General features: G+C 55.7%; 8 protein-coding genes across 8 annotated transcripts; 4 read left to right on the top strand and 4 right to left on the bottom strand.

Moving 5' to 3' along the window:
• Positions 1-33: 33 nt before the first annotated feature.
• Positions 34-4,957, bottom strand: BAUCODRAFT_25041 (uncharacterized protein; the record flags this gene model as incomplete). The annotated part of the gene is made up of 4 exons (XM_007678562.1): positions 34-310; positions 367-2,961; positions 3,003-3,057; positions 3,214-4,957. 4 exons carry the CDS (start codon positions 4,955-4,957, stop codon positions 34-36), a joined length of 4,671 nt encoding a protein of 1,556 aa, XP_007676752.1.
• A 615-nt stretch (positions 4,958-5,572) lies between these two features.
• Positions 5,573-6,958, top strand: BAUCODRAFT_148932 (uncharacterized protein; the record flags this gene model as incomplete). Its single annotated transcript, XM_007679126.1, has 4 exons — positions 5,573-5,642; positions 5,702-5,796; positions 5,853-6,854; positions 6,905-6,958. The coding sequence occupies 4 exons, from the start codon at positions 5,573-5,575 to the stop codon at positions 6,956-6,958; spliced, it is 1,221 nt and encodes a 406-aa protein (XP_007677316.1).
• Positions 6,959-7,173: 215 nt separating this feature from the next.
• BAUCODRAFT_71561 (uncharacterized protein) lies at positions 7,174-7,802 on the bottom strand (the record flags this gene model as incomplete). Its single annotated transcript, XM_007678792.1, has 2 exons — positions 7,174-7,468; positions 7,531-7,802. The coding sequence occupies 2 exons, from the start codon at positions 7,800-7,802 to the stop codon at positions 7,174-7,176; spliced, it is 567 nt and encodes a 188-aa protein (XP_007676982.1).
• Positions 7,803-8,168: 366 nt separating this feature from the next.
• Positions 8,169-10,722, top strand: BAUCODRAFT_34884 (uncharacterized protein). Its single transcript, XM_007678689.1, has one exon. The coding sequence runs from the start codon at positions 8,416-8,418 to the stop codon at positions 10,462-10,464; it is 2,049 nt and encodes a 682-aa protein (XP_007676879.1). The 5' UTR covers positions 8,169-8,415; the 3' UTR covers positions 10,465-10,722.
• Positions 10,723-10,742: 20 nt separating this feature from the next.
• Positions 10,743-11,909, top strand: BAUCODRAFT_517846 (uncharacterized protein). The gene is made up of 2 exons (XM_007679127.1): positions 10,743-10,872; positions 10,947-11,909. Exon 2 carries the CDS (start codon positions 11,095-11,097, stop codon positions 11,887-11,889), a length of 795 nt encoding a protein of 264 aa, XP_007677317.1. The 5' UTR covers positions 10,743-10,872; positions 10,947-11,094; the 3' UTR covers positions 11,890-11,909.
• Positions 11,909-13,127, bottom strand: BAUCODRAFT_517906 (uncharacterized protein). The gene is made up of 2 exons (XM_007679128.1): positions 12,587-13,127; positions 11,909-12,517 (listed from the first exon to the last, which is right to left on the bottom strand). The coding sequence occupies exons 1-2, from the start codon at positions 12,937-12,939 to the stop codon at positions 11,929-11,931; spliced, it is 942 nt and encodes a 313-aa protein (XP_007677318.1). The 5' UTR covers positions 12,940-13,127; the 3' UTR covers positions 11,909-11,928.
• Positions 13,128-13,519: 392 nt separating this feature from the next.
• BAUCODRAFT_25047 (uncharacterized protein) lies at positions 13,520-14,596 on the top strand (the record flags this gene model as incomplete). The annotated part of the gene is made up of 1 exon (XM_007678563.1): positions 13,520-14,596. The coding sequence occupies one exon, from the start codon at positions 13,520-13,522 to the stop codon at positions 14,594-14,596; it is 1,077 nt and encodes a 358-aa protein (XP_007676753.1).
• A 124-nt stretch (positions 14,597-14,720) lies between these two features.
• Positions 14,721-15,325, bottom strand: BAUCODRAFT_34889 (uncharacterized protein). Its single transcript, XM_007678690.1, has 3 exons — positions 15,150-15,325; positions 14,954-15,040; positions 14,721-14,881 (listed from the first exon to the last, which is right to left on the bottom strand). The coding sequence occupies exons 1-3, from the start codon at positions 15,309-15,311 to the stop codon at positions 14,780-14,782; spliced, it is 351 nt and encodes a 116-aa protein (XP_007676880.1). The 5' UTR covers positions 15,312-15,325; the 3' UTR covers positions 14,721-14,779.
• Positions 15,326-15,576: the final 251 nt, after the last annotated feature.

Here is a 15,576-nt window from a genome sequence, read left to right on the forward strand (position 1 = left end):
CCGATCTCAGCCTTGCACCCCACCATTCCATACTCAAACGATCCCATAAACCTTCTTAGCGATAAAGTAGCTCGTCAACCCGAACGCCAACAAACCTGCCGTAATACACCAGAACCATGTCAAATTGCCCTCTTGTCCTTGGCCGGGCACCCAGACATTCATGCCCCACATCCCCGTAATGATGTTCATGGGCAGGACGATGGTACCCAGGACCGTGAGCTTTCCGAGGATATCCGAGGTCTGCTCTGCGCGCTCGTTCATGCGGATGTTGATTTGGGCGAGGTAGTTGCTGTGCGCGCGGCTAAGGAGGCTGGAAAGACAGTCAGCTTGAATGCTCGATATCGCTAGGCAGGGAGGACGACATACTTCTCATAGTGACTCAGATTGCTCGTCATCGTGACAATGTGATCCTGGATATCACCCAGGTATAGCCCGATCTCACTCTTTGGCGCCACCTCCCATTGCTCATTGCAGCGCTTCGCAAAGCCCTTGATGACATCCGCCTTGTTACCCAACAAGCGGTACAGGCCCATAACCCTCTTGCGGCACTCGCCTACGCGCCGGAGCATGTCGCCGCCGGAGTCGCCGGCCGTCTTCTCGCCCTCGGCCTTCATGGCGCCCATGTCGCCCTGCGTCTTAGGATCGTCGCTGTAAGACTTTTGCGGCTTCGTGTCCTGATCGAATGCATTGTCGGCACTGCTCTGGTGCATGTTCAAGATGCAGGCGTCAATGTCGTCGACTTCACGTTCGATGGATTCAACGCGCGGTGCGAAGTAGTCGGTCACGTTGTCGATGATGGCGTAGCTGATCCAGTCTGCTGTTGGGCTCATGTAATCGTTGAGCTGCCGGATACGTCGGCGGACGTTGTTCGGGTGCGGCGAAGATGAGGAGTGGAAGGTGATGACGCCGTTCCTGAAGACCACGATGAACATATTTACGGGCTCCATGTAAGACTCCTTGGCGGCATCTTGTTCGAAGGAGCGGTAGTTGACGAAGTAGTAGTTCTGGAAGAGCTCAACCTTCTCCCGTTCCTCTTCTGTCAGAATGTCTTCCACAGTCAGTTGGTGGATGCCGAACGCGCGGGCAATAACCTTCATCTCCATCTCGGTGGGCTGCAGTACGTCGAGCCACCACGTCGGCCTGACGCCGTATCGACTTTCATTACGGTGAATCTTGGGCCGGATGGTGCCGTTGTCGCCTTGAGCTGCGGGGGTATTGGAGCCCGTGTTCGACTTGGAGTTTGAAGGGGACCTCTCGCTTGCTGACGGAGGACGTCCTGGTTGGTTCTCAGCAAGACGACCGTTGAGAAGGTTGCCGAGCGATGCGTGGTGCGTCCTGTGATCGTGATGTTCGTCGGTTTCTTCATCGTCCTCTGAGTATTCATGTTCGATTGGTGGCGGTACGAACAGGTCTTCGAAGGTCGTGCCGTCCGAAACGAGATCGCTGATGCTGCGCGCGTGAATGGTACTGTCTAGTATCTCATTAAAGTATGTGAAGCGAAATGGCTGCTCTTCTTCCTCTGGCTTGAAGACGGGGTTAGCAGGTCGGAGCCGTCCGTTGACCATGACCGGCTCGGAGATCTTCTTCGCACGGATGATGTCTTGCTGAGTCCGCTCCTCCTTCTCCTCATGCGCCCACTCTTCAAGGATGGATAGTTCGGGCCACTGTCGCGTTCGCTTGCGTTTCCTCCTCTCGCCGGACCCAATCTGCGAGTGGCGGTCTTCTTCCTCTCCAATCTCCGATAGTGGTGCATCTCCTGGGAAGCACACATCCCTCTCGGCTAAGTCGGCCATCGTGTTGCGCCGGCGAACGGCATCTGGAGAGTCTTCTGAGAAACGCCGGTCGGGTCCGAAATCAGCACTGTCAATGTCAATGATAGCGTCCCGGCCTCTGTCACTGTCATTGTTGCGGTCTGTCGCCATTACATCATCGAGCGACCCAAGCTTTGGGGAAGATGGTACTGAGGGCGGGTTGTTTGGATCATGACCGTCTTCGACATTGTCGGTAGTGCCTTGACGGCCACGAGCATCGTTCTTGCGCTTGGATGAATCATAAGACGTAGTGGACAGCCTCCTAGGCCGGAACTGCGATCCGTGACTGCCATAGTTGAAGCCACTGTTATTGCGTGCCAGCTCCGGCTTGGATCGATTGCGGTTGCTGGAGCTTAACAGTGGAGTGCGGTCGTTGGTGTTGCCTTCGTCGTCATCCTCGCTGATAGCACTAGCGGCAGTATAAGGGTAGCGTGTCTTCGTGACACCAGCCTGCGCCGTGGAGTTGCCTGACCCACGATGTCTTGGAGCCAGACTCGGACGGGCGAAAGGCTGTTGCAGACTCTGCCGTCTGCTCCTCATGGCGCCATGTTCACGGTGGTCCAGAAGTGCTTCGCTTTCCAGACTAGTGTTGCTACGGTTTCCGGCCCGTAAGCGGTAGAAGCTGGACTGCTGTGCAGACGACCGCGGGTTGGGGACGTCAAGCAGACTCGGTCGTCCTTCCGTTTCGCCGCCTGCTCCACTCTCCGATTCACCACCAGCAAAGCTTTGTCGTCGAGTCTTCCTACGATTCTTGCCGCCGCGGGGACGCTTCTTCTTAGGCTTCGCTGCATCGGACGTAGAGAATGCGGATTTGTTATGTAAAGACATGGAACTCGGCTGGGGATCCTGTGTCTGAGAAGCCGAACCATCTTCAGGCCTTGCCATTGAACTGGGGCCTGATATCCGGTTGATGTCGTCCTTGGAGGCGTCCATGACAGCTTGCAGATTGAGAGATGGAGGAGAGTAGGAGATGCAGAGAGGGAATGCTGCAGCAAGTGCATGTGGCCTGCTAAATGTCACTGTCAAGCTTCGCCAACCGTCGGGGTCAATGCACGAATGACGCTGATCGCGGGCCAAACCGAGCATATGCCGTGTGGCGCATGCAAATGTTCCGAACCCAAGATCTGATGGAGGAGATGCAGTGGGTGTCCTTGGCTACGAAGAGTACATGTTGTCAGCGACTAGACGTACCACGACTCGTTGGAGAAATGCCGCATAGATCTTTCTCGCCCATTGCGATTGGAGACTTTGATATTAATACTGGTCGACTTAGGGGTACATTATGAACCGTATCCGCATCAAACGTAAGTCATACACGTCCCGCGCATCAATCGCGAGCGTTCCCCGTGAAGGACATCTCCACCTCGCCACATCCATCATGACGCCGTCTCCATCAACTCACAAACCGCATGAAACACCGCCCTCGCCCGTACATCTTTCTGCAAACCCTCGTTCACCCCCGGCCGCCCTCCGGTTCTTCTCCCCAAACGGTCACTATGCCACCTTGTCTTCTCCTTCTTCAGCACATCGATCAGTGCCTTGATCTGCGTCGGAGTGGCCCGGAGCTTGTTATAGCCCATGTCGATGCGACCAGTGCCCGTGGCGTCCGCGTACAGCGGAATTAGGTCGCAGACGTTGAGGAAGAAGGCTTGAGCGTTTGCTTGCATGACTGTCTCTTCGGACCATGTAGAGGGATGGGCTGCGATGTTAGGAGCCCAGAGAGTGTCACGAGTGAGTAATGCTTGCGGGAGCAGACCTCGTGTTGGGTATGGTATGTTTGGGTCGTTTGGCGACAGCGCGGTCCAACGGTCATTGTATGTTTGAAAAAGTCGCTTGGCTTCGTCGGGTGTTAGAAGACTCGATGGCGGCATCGGTGGTGGTGGCTGGGTGAATGTGGCAAAGCCTGGTTGCGGCACGTGGCCTGTCGGTGTGAAGCGCGTCCGCTTTCTCTGCCCATCTGCGAAGGTGCCGTCCGGCATCGTGAAGGAGCTGTGGAAGTCGTTCTCCATACCCGGCATACCGCCGAAAACGTGATGGAAGTGGTTGTGGAAGGCTCCGAAGAATGGATCTGCAAAAGGTCCTTGACTGTGGAGCGTGCCGAAGTCCGCAAACAGCGGGTGAGTGGCTGTTCTAGGTGGAGTGGAGAAACTTTCAATCCCAGGCAGCTCCATGTATTCGCCAAAGTCGGACAGGCCCGGTTGCGGAGCCTGTCGTTGCGACGCACGGCGAAAATGCGGCGGTGTTTGCTGCTGGCGCGGTCTACCACCACTAGCCAGCCGAATCTGCTCGTTCTGGAGGTTCTCTTGTGCCACAGCCAGAGCCTGTTCGCGCAGCTGGATCTGATCCACCAAGTTCTGAATGTAGCGGATGTCTAGCCCAGGCTGCCGTGATGCCCGCTCCAGGCGCTTACGGCACCGCCTGACGCCGTCTGACCGGTTCTGCACTGCATCATGGAAAGGCTTCAGCGCATCCGGTTGAGAGGAGTTGGCGTGACTTGAACGAGGTCTCTGCCGCATGTCGCTGTACTCGTCATACTCAATATGCCCCAGGCTGTCGTCTTCGCTTTCCGACGCGCCGTGTGCGCGGGTGTTGCCGGGCGCTCGATGCCCGCTTTCGGACTCACGCCACTCCCTCGATGCGTACGGGTCACGCACATTCGGAGGCTTGCGTGTGCGCTCCTTGCCCAGCTTGTCTTTGACACGAGAGAATACGGAGCGCCGCCGCCTGTTGCCACTTCCGGTTCCATCGTCTCCGTAGGCCAGACCGTCTCCGCTCTCTTCATCGTCAGAATCGGCTTCACTAGACTCTACGAGCTCGCTTCGACGGGCAATCCTGGGATTGCTTGCTTGGCGCATATCATTCGCGCTAGTGAGCAAATTCAGAGCTGTCCCCAGCAGTCCAGCGGCTATACCCGAACCCGAAGGCTGGTGGCGAGCACTTCGTGGTTCGGGAAACAGCACATCCAGAAGCCCATTGGCAGTACCACCCGTCGCGCCGAACGACATGCCGGGACTGGTGTAGCTGGCAGTCTCTACTGTATATTGCACGCCATTGTCAGTCCATGACCGGCGGGAGTGATTGAAGGGTGAAGCCGTGCTGGCCGAGGGTCGCGGGTGCAGGCTGTCGCGACCGTAGTAGGCTGGCATCTTCAGTGGTCGTTGTTTCCAAGCTAAATACGCCTATGATAGCTTGATGTCTGTTGTAGGTGTGAGAGAAATACTCGGCGAACCTGTCGCCCTAGTCAATAGACCATGCAAGATTAGTGACAGGCAAGGGCGAGGATGTGAAGATGACAGGCTTGGTGACACGGAACTTGCAGCCTTGTGAGACGTGAAGCTGCTCGAGTGAGGCTTGCCAAGCTTCTCATTGGCTCGCTAGACACTGGCATGTGTTTGCTTGCAGGCGAGGGCGCCTTCACACAGACTCGATTGCCTAGATAATCCCTACGGCTGGGCGGACATGCTTCGTCGCTGACTGATGAATATCGAGGGGAGGTGGTGCCGTAAGTTCGAAGGCACGTGAGGAATACATGCTAGCTTCACATTGGCTCGGTCGCAGCCGGCGCCTGAATGCGTCCTTGAGCATTCACCGCAGCTGTGCAAGATATGCCAGAGCTTCCCACTCATAGCATTGCCACCATTCCGACAACGATGGGTGCAGAGTGGTGCTCGTCGTGAGTACCGAGTGAGCGTGCGCGCTATTCAAGGATGTACAAGTCATGACCCGCGAGGAAGACTCGCAACTCGAGCGACCAGCATAGCATGGCGGTCAACTGGCGTGGTGACCTAGGCTTCTCAGATAGATTGGCGGCCACAGCGAAAATGCAAGTCAGTCAGCACGGCGATATCCAGTCATCAAGGCCTAAGATCTGACCCTCAGCAGCTCTAAAGCGTACAGGATAGCCAACCCAGACTGTTCGTCAACCGAGCCGTCTCGGAATGCCAAGCTCCTAGAAGAGAAGGCACGCCAGAATGCACTCTCGCTTGTATGTAGCATTGCCCCCAATGCGTATTGTGCGTGTGCCTAACTGAGGTGGCCTAGCGAGAGTATCATGAGTTATGCGCCAAGGCCGTCCAACTTCTGCTCAGTGCGCAGGCCGCCGGCAACGTAGAAGATCGTCATGTTGATGAGCACATCTTCCCCAATCTGCCCCTTTCTGGCGCACAAATAGGCCGCTATGCCAATGCTCAGCATCACAGTGATGGCCTGTTCTCCGAAGTCTTCAAAGCTGTTGATCCTGAAGCCAGGAGTCACCATAGCCGCTATGAACTGGTTGCTTTGAAGATCACGGTGCCAGATCAGATGACGCCACCGCATGATTCAAAAAAAGAAGCACGCATTCTTGTAGCGGCTAACGGGGAGCACATCATAACTCTTCTTGAAGCCTTCCAACAAGCCGGGGGCCGATTCGTGCTCGTCTTTCCGTTTCTACCACACGGTCTCGACGCTCTTTTGCGCCAAGGTACCCTCACGGGTGACTCACGGCGCAACATCCTGAGGGACATCTTCAGTGGGCTGGCTCACATCCACAACCTAGGCATCATTCATCGCGACATCAAGCCCACAAACATCCTGCTCTCCTCGCCTACAGGACCGGCTTTCTTGATCGACTTCGGCATTGCTTGGTCACCATCCGACCCGGCTTCCGAACCCACCATCGAGAAGATTCTAGACGTTGGCACAACTTCCTACCGCCCACCGGAGCTGCTCTTCGGTCACCAAGCATACGAGAACAAGCTCGATATGTGGGCTGCCGGATGCGTCGCCGCTCAAGTCGCCTGTCTCGGCAGCAAGACCCTGTTTGATGCTGGCGATCTTGGGAGCGAGCTGGCACTCATCAAAAGCATTTTCGAGACGCTTGGTACGCCCGATCTTGCCGTGTGGCCTGAAGCAGCGGCCTTTCCGGACTGGGCCAAGATGAACTTTACGCAGTATCCGGCTAGGCAGTGGCCGGCCATCTTGCCGGAGACGGACGGAACGGCGGTAGACTTGGTCAGCAAGCTTGTCGTGTATGAGTCTCACCAACGACTTACTGCTGAAGAGGTGCGAATGACCGAGGTTGAAATGGGAATATATTAGCTGACGAAGTTTAGGCGCTGGAGCATCCCTACTTGAAACGAGCGTCAAAGGGCCAAATCAATGCATAAGCGGAATCGTGCTGCGTGGTGCCATCGCAGGGCAAGAACGCAAGTATTCCTGAGGGTCAATGGTGCAGAGCTATATTAGCTTCATTGTGCCCTACAAACGCCTTGCGCACACGGTACATGCTTTCGTTGGCCAAGTACATCCAAGAGTCGTCACAAACGTTATTACCAATGACTGCGTTGCAAATAGACGATCTCTCAATCTTCCTTGACAAAAATTATGCACCCTGTCTCGCCTTCTCAGCACATATCAATGCGATGATCCTGCTCAACTCCGCGCTCTGCGCCGCGTGTTCCTTAATCATACGCTCATCGACACCCTCCGCCTTGCTCAACTCCGCAGAAGACTTCAGCATGCGATTCTGCAGTTGCAGCATCTTCTGCAGCGTGTTGTCGAGGAAAGGCGCAGAGAAGGCAACGGAGTCTGCGGCGCCACCGTTAAGACGCATCTCGAGCTTCCGTGGTCGTTTCTTCTCGTCAAGCTCTTGCACTTCGGGCTCCTTTGCCTTCGGTCTGTAGAAAGTGTAAGGTTAGTGGGGATGTCGACAAATAATGGTGAGGTTATTCCGTCTTACCTTTCCACGAACGTGATGCTCTCCGCCATCTCCGCAACTCTGTTCGCGATTCGGTTCGCCATGATCGCGTAGGCGGACGTGACTCCGCCCATGGGATTCTCACCGCCGGCGACCGATGCGGCCTTGTTCATCACTGGCGCTGCTTTTTGCTGTGCTGTGCCGGCCGCTCGCTTCGCGACTGTTCCGGCTGCGGGCTTCCTTACCGGTGCACGAGGCGCCGGCTTCTTCGCTACGCCATTGACTTGCGGCGCTCCTTGGACTTTACTTGCCATGGCTGGAGTTGGAGTTGGGCTTGCGGAATGGGCGGAGTCTGCGAAGCGCACTCGTTTGCTCGATGGTGAATCCACGATCAAAAGAGTGTTGCCGAGTCGTTACGAACACTAGGCGTTGTGGTGGACAATGAAGACGTGCTTGAAGACTATAGCACAAGTGGTTGCAGAGCAGAATACTTCACAACAGCAATTACATGCGCCAATGTACGTTCAACCGTTCGATCCACGAAGGGGCTGGAGTTGCGCAGACGCCTCAAGGGCCTGCGTCACTGTGCAGAAAAGCGGGAGAATGATCGTCTGTGCAACAACCTAGCAAGGGTGCAAGCGCCACCACAGCGACCGTTTTTGGTCCGACGATCTGCAGATTGTGGCTGGAACTTGGCTCGGTTGCTGTCATTGCTGCAGGGGTCCGGACGGGTGTGAGGCGAGACGGCAATGGCATGACAGACGGCTTGAGGACGGTGGTGGACGGTAAGGTTGTGCTTTTTCGATCATGATTCTGGCGTGAACCTCACCATCAAGCCAACCATCTCAAGCCTGGTGTCTTCGAGTCGTGGATGGTAACAACGAAAGGTAGACTTGCCCAATAGGAATTGATTCTTACGAACCAAGCATGGTAGCAAGAAGCACAACATCTGGCGACGGAGGCGCAGGCCTTACTCTCACCAAGTCCGGCGTCAACAACCCCAATCCAATCCAACATGGCGGCATGGGCCAAGCAGAGCGAGCGTTCAGCGCCGCGTCGACGTTCCTGTCCGGGCTCCTCGCCATCTCTGCCTCCCAGTTTATAGGTGCGCCGCTTAAGCTTGTCGACCCTAAGGCCTACGATGGCTACATGGCGTGGACTAAGGAGTCCTTTGCCGTGCTAATGACAACCATCACGCAATGGTGGGCGCCGACGGTTGTTAGGGTCAGTGGCGATGACAGTATGAAAGGCCAGCTCTTCCAAATGGACGACGGGACGCTGAAATGCAACTTCCCGCACCGCATGGTTCTGATGGCCAACCATCAACTCTACACGGATTGGTTGTACCTTTGGTGGATCGCGTATACCAACAAGATGCACGGTCGCATCTACATCATTCTGAAGGAAAGCATGAAACAACTACCAATCTTCGGGTGGGGTGCACAGTTCTATAACTTCATCTTTCTCAGCCGTAAGTGGGAGACCGATCGGTGGCGCTTCAAGTCTGCGTTGAGCCATCTGAAGAATCCGGAAGATCCAATGTGGCTGCTCATCTTTCCGGAGGGCACCAATCTCTCCGCCGTCACCAGGGAGAAATCAGCCGCGTGGGCGAAAAAGTCTGGTATTCCGGACATGAAGAATCAGCTTCTACCCAGGACGACGGGACTTCAGTTCATCCTGCAGGAGCTGAAGCATTCGACAAACTGGCTGTATGACTGCACGGTAGCATACGAGGGTGTGCCCAAGGGCGAGTATGGTCAGGACATCTTCACACTGCGGTCTTCGTTCTTCGAAGGCCGACCGCCAAAGAGTGTCAACATGTTTTGGCGTAGATACAGAATCAGTGACATTCCTCTCGACAACGACCAAGCGTTTGGTCGGTGGTTGATGAACCGGTGGAGGGAGAAGGATTACATCCTCGAGTACTACTACAAGTTCAAAAACTTCCCTGCGGATGATCCGGTCTCCGCGATGCAGGCTGTGGAAGGCAAGAAGGAGCCCAATCACGCCAAGATGATCAGCACGGAAGTAAAGGGTGGCGGCTGGGATGAGTTCCTGAGCATCTTCGGTCCCATCACCACTGCAGCAGGTGCATTGAGCGCAGTTGACATGACCGAGCCGCTCAATTTCGACAACCTGTTAGCGAAGGTCGCAGAGCAGCAACAGCTGAATCTTCTCGATATCGGCAAAGCACCGATCGCGGCAACGAGCCAAGAGGCCATCCGGAACGCCCTAAGAGCCGCCAACGCCCATAGTCCCCTGCCGTCAGGAGTTATGGACAAGCTGTTGCAAGTTGCACCGCAAACACAAGAACAAATGCAGAAGACTCTCGCATCCTCCGGCAATGCCGAAGTAGCGAAGAAAGCGTCCCAGGCGCCCGCGGCGAAGGGCCAGGTATCCTCCGCAACGCAGCAGAACATTATGCGAGTCGCGCAACAAGTTCAGCAGAACATCGCTCGAGCAGCTCCGCCGGCGCGGAAAGCGAACAGCGTGTCGTCCATACCAGTGGGAGGCGAAGCAGCGAACACCACGCGGAGATCTTCTGTTAACCCTGCTGCAAGCATGCAAAAAGCCATGCCGATGGCGAATATGCAGGCCATGGTGACACGTCCACTAAGCACGATGGCTATTCAGACCGCCGCGGCATCGGTCCGGAACGCTGCCGCGCAAAGGACAAGAGAAAAGGGTGCTGCGTTGCCGGGTCAAACGCCCCCTGCGGCGGCGAAGAAGGCACAGTCGGGTGCTTCAGTATCGAATGGCGTTAAGAGGCCGGAGGGTAAGGCGAAGCTTTCACCGGATGCAGAGGCTGCTATCAAGCAGGCGGTCGCTGCTAAGGCGAACAAAGAGCGCGCGGAGAAGAAGAAGGTACAGCCTTTGACCGCGGCGAATCTGGCCGCTGCGTCGACCAAGCGGTCGGCGGGTTCAAAACCCATTGGTACGCAGAAGTATGTGGATGGGCGGAAGGTGAAGGCGTGAAACAGAATGATTTAGCCGTCATTTGTAGCGTTCCGTACGTACTTACGCAAAACCTCTGGGCGAGTTTGCTATCACCTACCTCATTGCTTACTGCGCCCGGTTTCTCGCCGAGATCTTTGTTGTTATCAGTGACAATGCTGAAGGTGAAGAGGAGTGTCGATATTGCAGCCCGGAAACAGAGATGGCTGCCAACTTTCCCCTTCCTTGCGGATCTGCAAGCAGTTGCATGAAGCGAAGGGAGCTACAAGCTTGTATGGCGACAGTCTTTTGCATGACTTTGGATGTCACCTCTTTCTTCACTCCGTATGTCTTTTCTGTAAGTGTACGACACCAACTCGAGCATTGCGAAGTAGCGTTCAATGGAAAAGAACAACAAGGAGAAGTATTCTTTCTTCACAATAAAGTAAGGTAATGTGGAAGTGAACGCATTGGAACGGTGCCGCGGAACCGAGGTACGACTGAGGTTCCTGAACGTCACTTAGGTACAGGATGGGGTTCTGTCGCGTATCTTATGTATCGTCAATGTCCACGACTCCCGACAACATTTTACGGCTATCAGATCGTCCTCTTCTTCATATCACCACATTTTACAGCAACCCAACCAGGATTGCCCGATTATAAACGACAGATATGCCTCTAACAACCCTCCACCTCCTCGCACTGTCTCCCAACGCTACCATCAACCAATACGTCCGCGCGCTCTCCTCCTTTGGCGTCAAACCCTTCGTTACCTCCCGCTGTATCCGCTGGGTTATCAGACCCGAAACGCTCTCCACTGAGCAATTGCTCAACACGACATGGGACCTCCTAATCATCCTTCCCGCCTCCAGCCCACTCCCGGAAGCTTATCTGTCTCGGGACTGGGTGAGCAACCACTGGAGCATCACCGCCGGCGTCCCAAGCAGCCTGGTCAACGACTTTGAGCGGCGAAATGAACGACTTTTGCACCCTCAGTCCGGCGATGTGCCAGAGCTTACGGGAAGCTTAGAGAAGCCTAGAATGACATCTTCCGCCCAAGGGCTGGAGCTGAACGACGAGCTTCTGGAATGGAGCCGCCACTTCAAGCTGGGACAGAACGGGGCAGTAAGCATGCTCAATCTCCTCGCCTTCAAGCCAGATATGCACGAGAGTTACCTGCGCTACGGAAAAGCTTTCTCTGAATCCATCGGCAAAAAACGCGGTGGTTTTGCCAAGGTCGTAGGTAAGGTGGTGCCTAAGCAGGGCACACAAGGCGAGGATCAAGCGGGCTGGGACGAGATTGCCCTGGCGCACTACCCGAGTATTCGCCATTTCGCGGATATGATTGCGAGTGAGGATTATCAGGAAGTTAATCATCGGGACAGGTTGCCGAGCTTGAGGGATACGTGTATTTTGTGTACGAGCGAGCTGGATCCGGATTTGACGGTGGAGAAGCCTAAGCTATAGCTCGACTTCTGTACGATGAGCACCGTCAATTCGGGCCTTTCACTTCTTCGCCGCAGCAGTAGTACTCCCGGCCCCTGTGGCCTGCGCAGCTTTCATCCTCTCCCGCTGAGCCCTGCTACCTCCCAGTTTCGGCCCGTGATTCGTTCGATCCATGCCTGTCGCCTTGGCTACTTTTGAGAAGGGAGCCGGGTTGGGCGGGCGCCGGCGGTTGCGCTCCTCTTGTTCGCGGAGGAAGGCGGATGTGAAGGCGAGCGCTGCGGCAGAGTCGGGGTCGGCGTCGGTGGCGGGAGTCTCGAAGTTGTATTGGGATGGCGTGCCGGAAGCTGAGCGATCGTACAATCCAACATCGGATTCGCGCATGATGTCTTCGATCAGGCTGTCCCGGGCGAGGTCCGACGTGGCGCGTAAAGGAGGTTGACGTAAAGTTCTGGCAAGCGGCTTGTGCTGATGTTTGTTGCGCTGCGAGGCGGCCGCGCCCTCTGCAGCGCTGTTCATCCCCGGAACGCTTTCTACGTTGCGCTCAGCGCCGTTTTGAAGTTCGTCTGTCACATTGCGGGTGCTTTGTGCTTGCTCCGTGGCAGCCTGTACAGCTTTCAACTCAGCCATCTTGGAGTCTACAAATGCCGTCCTACGCTGTTAGTGCAGCCCTGTCCTCTCGATTGTGAACAGAAGGAAGGAAGCAGTACAAATCACGTACATATGTCTGTCATCAATCACCGCCGTTTTGCCACTTGGCTTTACGAAGCGGTCGGTCCCTGCAATACGCTGCTCCCGGTCCGGATGCATGGTAACAAGCGCGGTCTCTTCGCTCGGTAATGGCTCTGGTTTGGGAGCGAGACTGTTGCTGGAGAAGGAGATGCCTTGCTTCTTCACCACATTATGCCGCGACCGGGGTAAAGCTACACGGGCCTCGGTTTCGTTCGCCACGGCATCCATGGTTTCAATTGGGGTAGAGGGCGAGACATTGTCATCGTCGGCGTCTAGCTTCCTACGGAAGACCTTGCGACGCTTGGCGGCTCTGAGAGGTGAACCTGGAGTGTCTTCCATCATTGTCAGTGCCTTTGCATGTGGAATGCTCAACCAGTGTTTGCATGTGTTGGATTGCTTTTGTTGCTTCCGCCGAACTCGTTACAGCTGCTGTCCGGGCGCCGAGCCTTGCGCCGCCCAAGAACAGTCGAGAACGGTATATTGCAAGGTGTTGAAGAGAAGGAGCTGAAAGATAATATTGCATGACATATACTAGCGCCGTGATCCTCCCAGCGAGTCGGCGATATTCCTGCGGCTGTGACAACGGTCAGGTGGGGCTGCGAGTTGACCTTGAGTGAGATTGAGTTCAACCGCGCCTGCTGAGCTTACCCTCTCAGCGGATCCTTAATGAGATGCGCTCACGACTGGGTGAATATGTACCTTTCTCACACTGTCCATGACCGGACCACCCTACCCCAGCCGACCGCGGTGATGCTCTTTGTCCTCCAGCCTCAGCCGTAACCAAGCCCCAATCCCAGACGAAAGAGTAGCACGGCCACTACTTCGCTACAGGATCTCAAAACCCCTTACACGGCAATCAAATAGACTGTATCTTGGAGAGCAAGTCTGAACTCGGTTGGGTATACATATATATATACGCAGCATGCCCGCCCCATCTCTCCGCTCGCTCGCGATCCGCTCCTGCATCCGCCATCTCCCCGACATCACCTCCGTCGGCGAGATCCCTTACTCGGTCCTTCGACCTGTTCTCCGCCGGATCGAGAACCCATCGCACCTTCGCACTATCGAGGTCAGTAGTCCGCATGTCGCTGACGCGGACGAGGAGTTATGGAAAGCGTTCATTGCTCGCGATATACCAGGCTGGGAGAAGAAGTTGGCGGAACTGGGCACGCCGAGGAATGCGCGGAGTTGGTGGAAGGTCTACAGACGGTTGGTGAGAGAGGAGAAGGAGGCGAGGGAGAAGCAGGAGGAGAGGTTGAGAGAGGCGATGTCTGGCCTGACTAAACAGCGCGAGGATGCGAATGTGAGTTTTGTGGGGAAGGTGGTGCCGATGAAGGAGAAGGGACGCGCGTTTGTGGATGGTGTGCGTAACCCTAAGGCGAACGGGTGGGGTGGTGTGGTGAAGCCTAGTGTGAAGAGGGGGAGGGATGTGGTTGCGGCGTTAAGAAATCAGTCGAGGCAGGCGGTTAGGGAGAGGGAGTATAATCTGGGTCAGAAGAGGACTTTTACGACTGTACCACCCCCGGGAACGAAGGGCAAGGTGCAGGCGGCGCCGGAGTGGATGGTGCAGGAGTTGAAGAAGCCGGCACTTGCTAAGCCAGTGCCGGCGGCGGGTGAGGGTGTGAGGAGGGAGAAGATTGCGGTGCCCAGGGTGTTTACGGCATCCAAAGGACACAGCAGGGTGGATGCCGCGTTGAGTAAAGCGGAGGGTCAGAGCAATGCGGAGAAGGAGGCGAGACTAAGGGCACTGACTCAAGCGAAGTCGCGGGTCCCAGTGCTTGCAGCTGCTCCGTTAAGCCCACCCATCATGTCTGGGCAGGATCGGAAGGCTGAGGAGCTGAATGAGCCGGAGCAACTTCCGGGTGTTGGCAGGCTCGGCATTGAGCCGACCGGAGAGCGGCGACCGAGTCATGCACCTACAACCGCAACGCAGGCGATGAGAAAGCGGGCGGCACCGGCGGCCTCACCCTTCATGCCGGCTAAGAGGAAAAGGGGCTGAGCTACGAGCATTGAGTATGAGTCATCAATATATGCTAGTTGTTAGCAACGAAGCCATCGTTGTTCGTGACCTTACCAGACGCCTGTACGACCTTCAGAGAAATGGCTGGAGCTCGGTCGCTGTGAGACGCTCATGCCTTCCGATGCCAGGCGAAACACCTACGGATACAGAGCAACTGCTTGATCACGCCGTCTCCCTCAGTGCGGTCTTGGCGGCGGCAATGGCTTCTTTGGCCTTGGTAATGTCCTCGGGCGTGCTTTGATCGCCTGGGCCCTTGTCTTGCTCCTGCGCAAGTTCAAGTCAGCAACACTCATGGGATCAAGTAGTGGGTATGGAGCACGGTGGGTTCGGACTTACGATTACATGCTCAAGCCTGTCATGAGCCTCTTGGATCTTCTCCCGCAGCTTCGGGAAGATGGCTTTCGTCTCCTCAAGAGCTCTTCGCTGCACGTTTGTCAGCGGGACCGGACTACAGCCGTGAAACTCGCCACCGATGAGGGATGCAGGCAAACGAGAAATGACTGAATGTAGAGATTAGTTGATGTGTACATACTTCTTGCCTCAAAGTGAACTCGGCATTCTCGTCCCCGCTGCCACTTTGCTCCAGCTTGGTGATCCGGGCTTTTTGCTGCTCCAACTCGGCGTGGTAGCTCTTCTCTTCCTTCACCAGACGATTTAGCGACGATGTCGCTATCGCAAGCGCCGAGGGTGCCATATTTACATTTACAACGATGCAGTCTCTGGCTGCTTCCCGTGACCGTCGAGTCTGCGCAATAAAGCGCGCTAATGCAACCACTTTGTTTGAAAGGGATTAGCGTGATTAGAAGCGCGTCAAGGCGCGTTTCCTCCTCCAACGCCCAGCTTCCCACCTTTCTCTTCCAACATTCCCAATATACCATCCAGCAGCGAAGTGAACGACCCAGATGTCGTCCCCAGCGAGCCGTCGCTCCAATCGCAACTCCGTTAATGGAACACCTCAG

Source organism: Baudoinia panamericana, assembly GCF_000338955.1.
Source record: "Baudoinia panamericana UAMH 10762 unplaced genomic scaffold BAUCOscaffold_7, whole genome shotgun sequence".
Classification (NCBI taxonomy): domain Eukaryota; kingdom Fungi; phylum Ascomycota; class Dothideomycetes; order Mycosphaerellales; family Teratosphaeriaceae; genus Baudoinia; species Baudoinia panamericana.

Coding starts and splice junctions, on each gene's coding strand:
- BAUCODRAFT_517846 (XM_007679127.1), top strand. CDS start 11,095: ATGCCTCTAACAACCCTCCACCTCCTCGCACTGTCTCCCAACGCTACC.
- BAUCODRAFT_34884 (XM_007678689.1), top strand. CDS start 8,416: ATGGTAGCAAGAAGCACAACATCTGGCGACGGAGGCGCAGGCCTTACT.
- BAUCODRAFT_34889 (XM_007678690.1), bottom strand. CDS start 15,311: ATGGCACCCTCGGCGCTTGCGATAGCGACATCGTCGCTAAATCGTCTG. Junction 15,041..15,149: donor AGTTCACTTTGAGGCAAGAA/GTATGTACACAT, acceptor ACAAACGTGCAG/CGAAGAGCTCTTGAGGAGAC. Junction 14,882..14,953: donor ACAGGCTTGAGCATGTAATC/GTAAGTCCGAAC, acceptor GAACTTGCGCAG/GAGCAAGACAAGGGCCCAGG.
- BAUCODRAFT_517906 (XM_007679128.1), bottom strand. CDS start 12,939: ATGATGGAAGACACTCCAGGTTCACCTCTCAGAGCCGCCAAGCGTCGC. Junction 12,518..12,586: donor GTGATTGATGACAGACATAT/GTACGTGATTTG, acceptor CTAACAGCGTAG/GACGGCATTTGTAGACTCCA.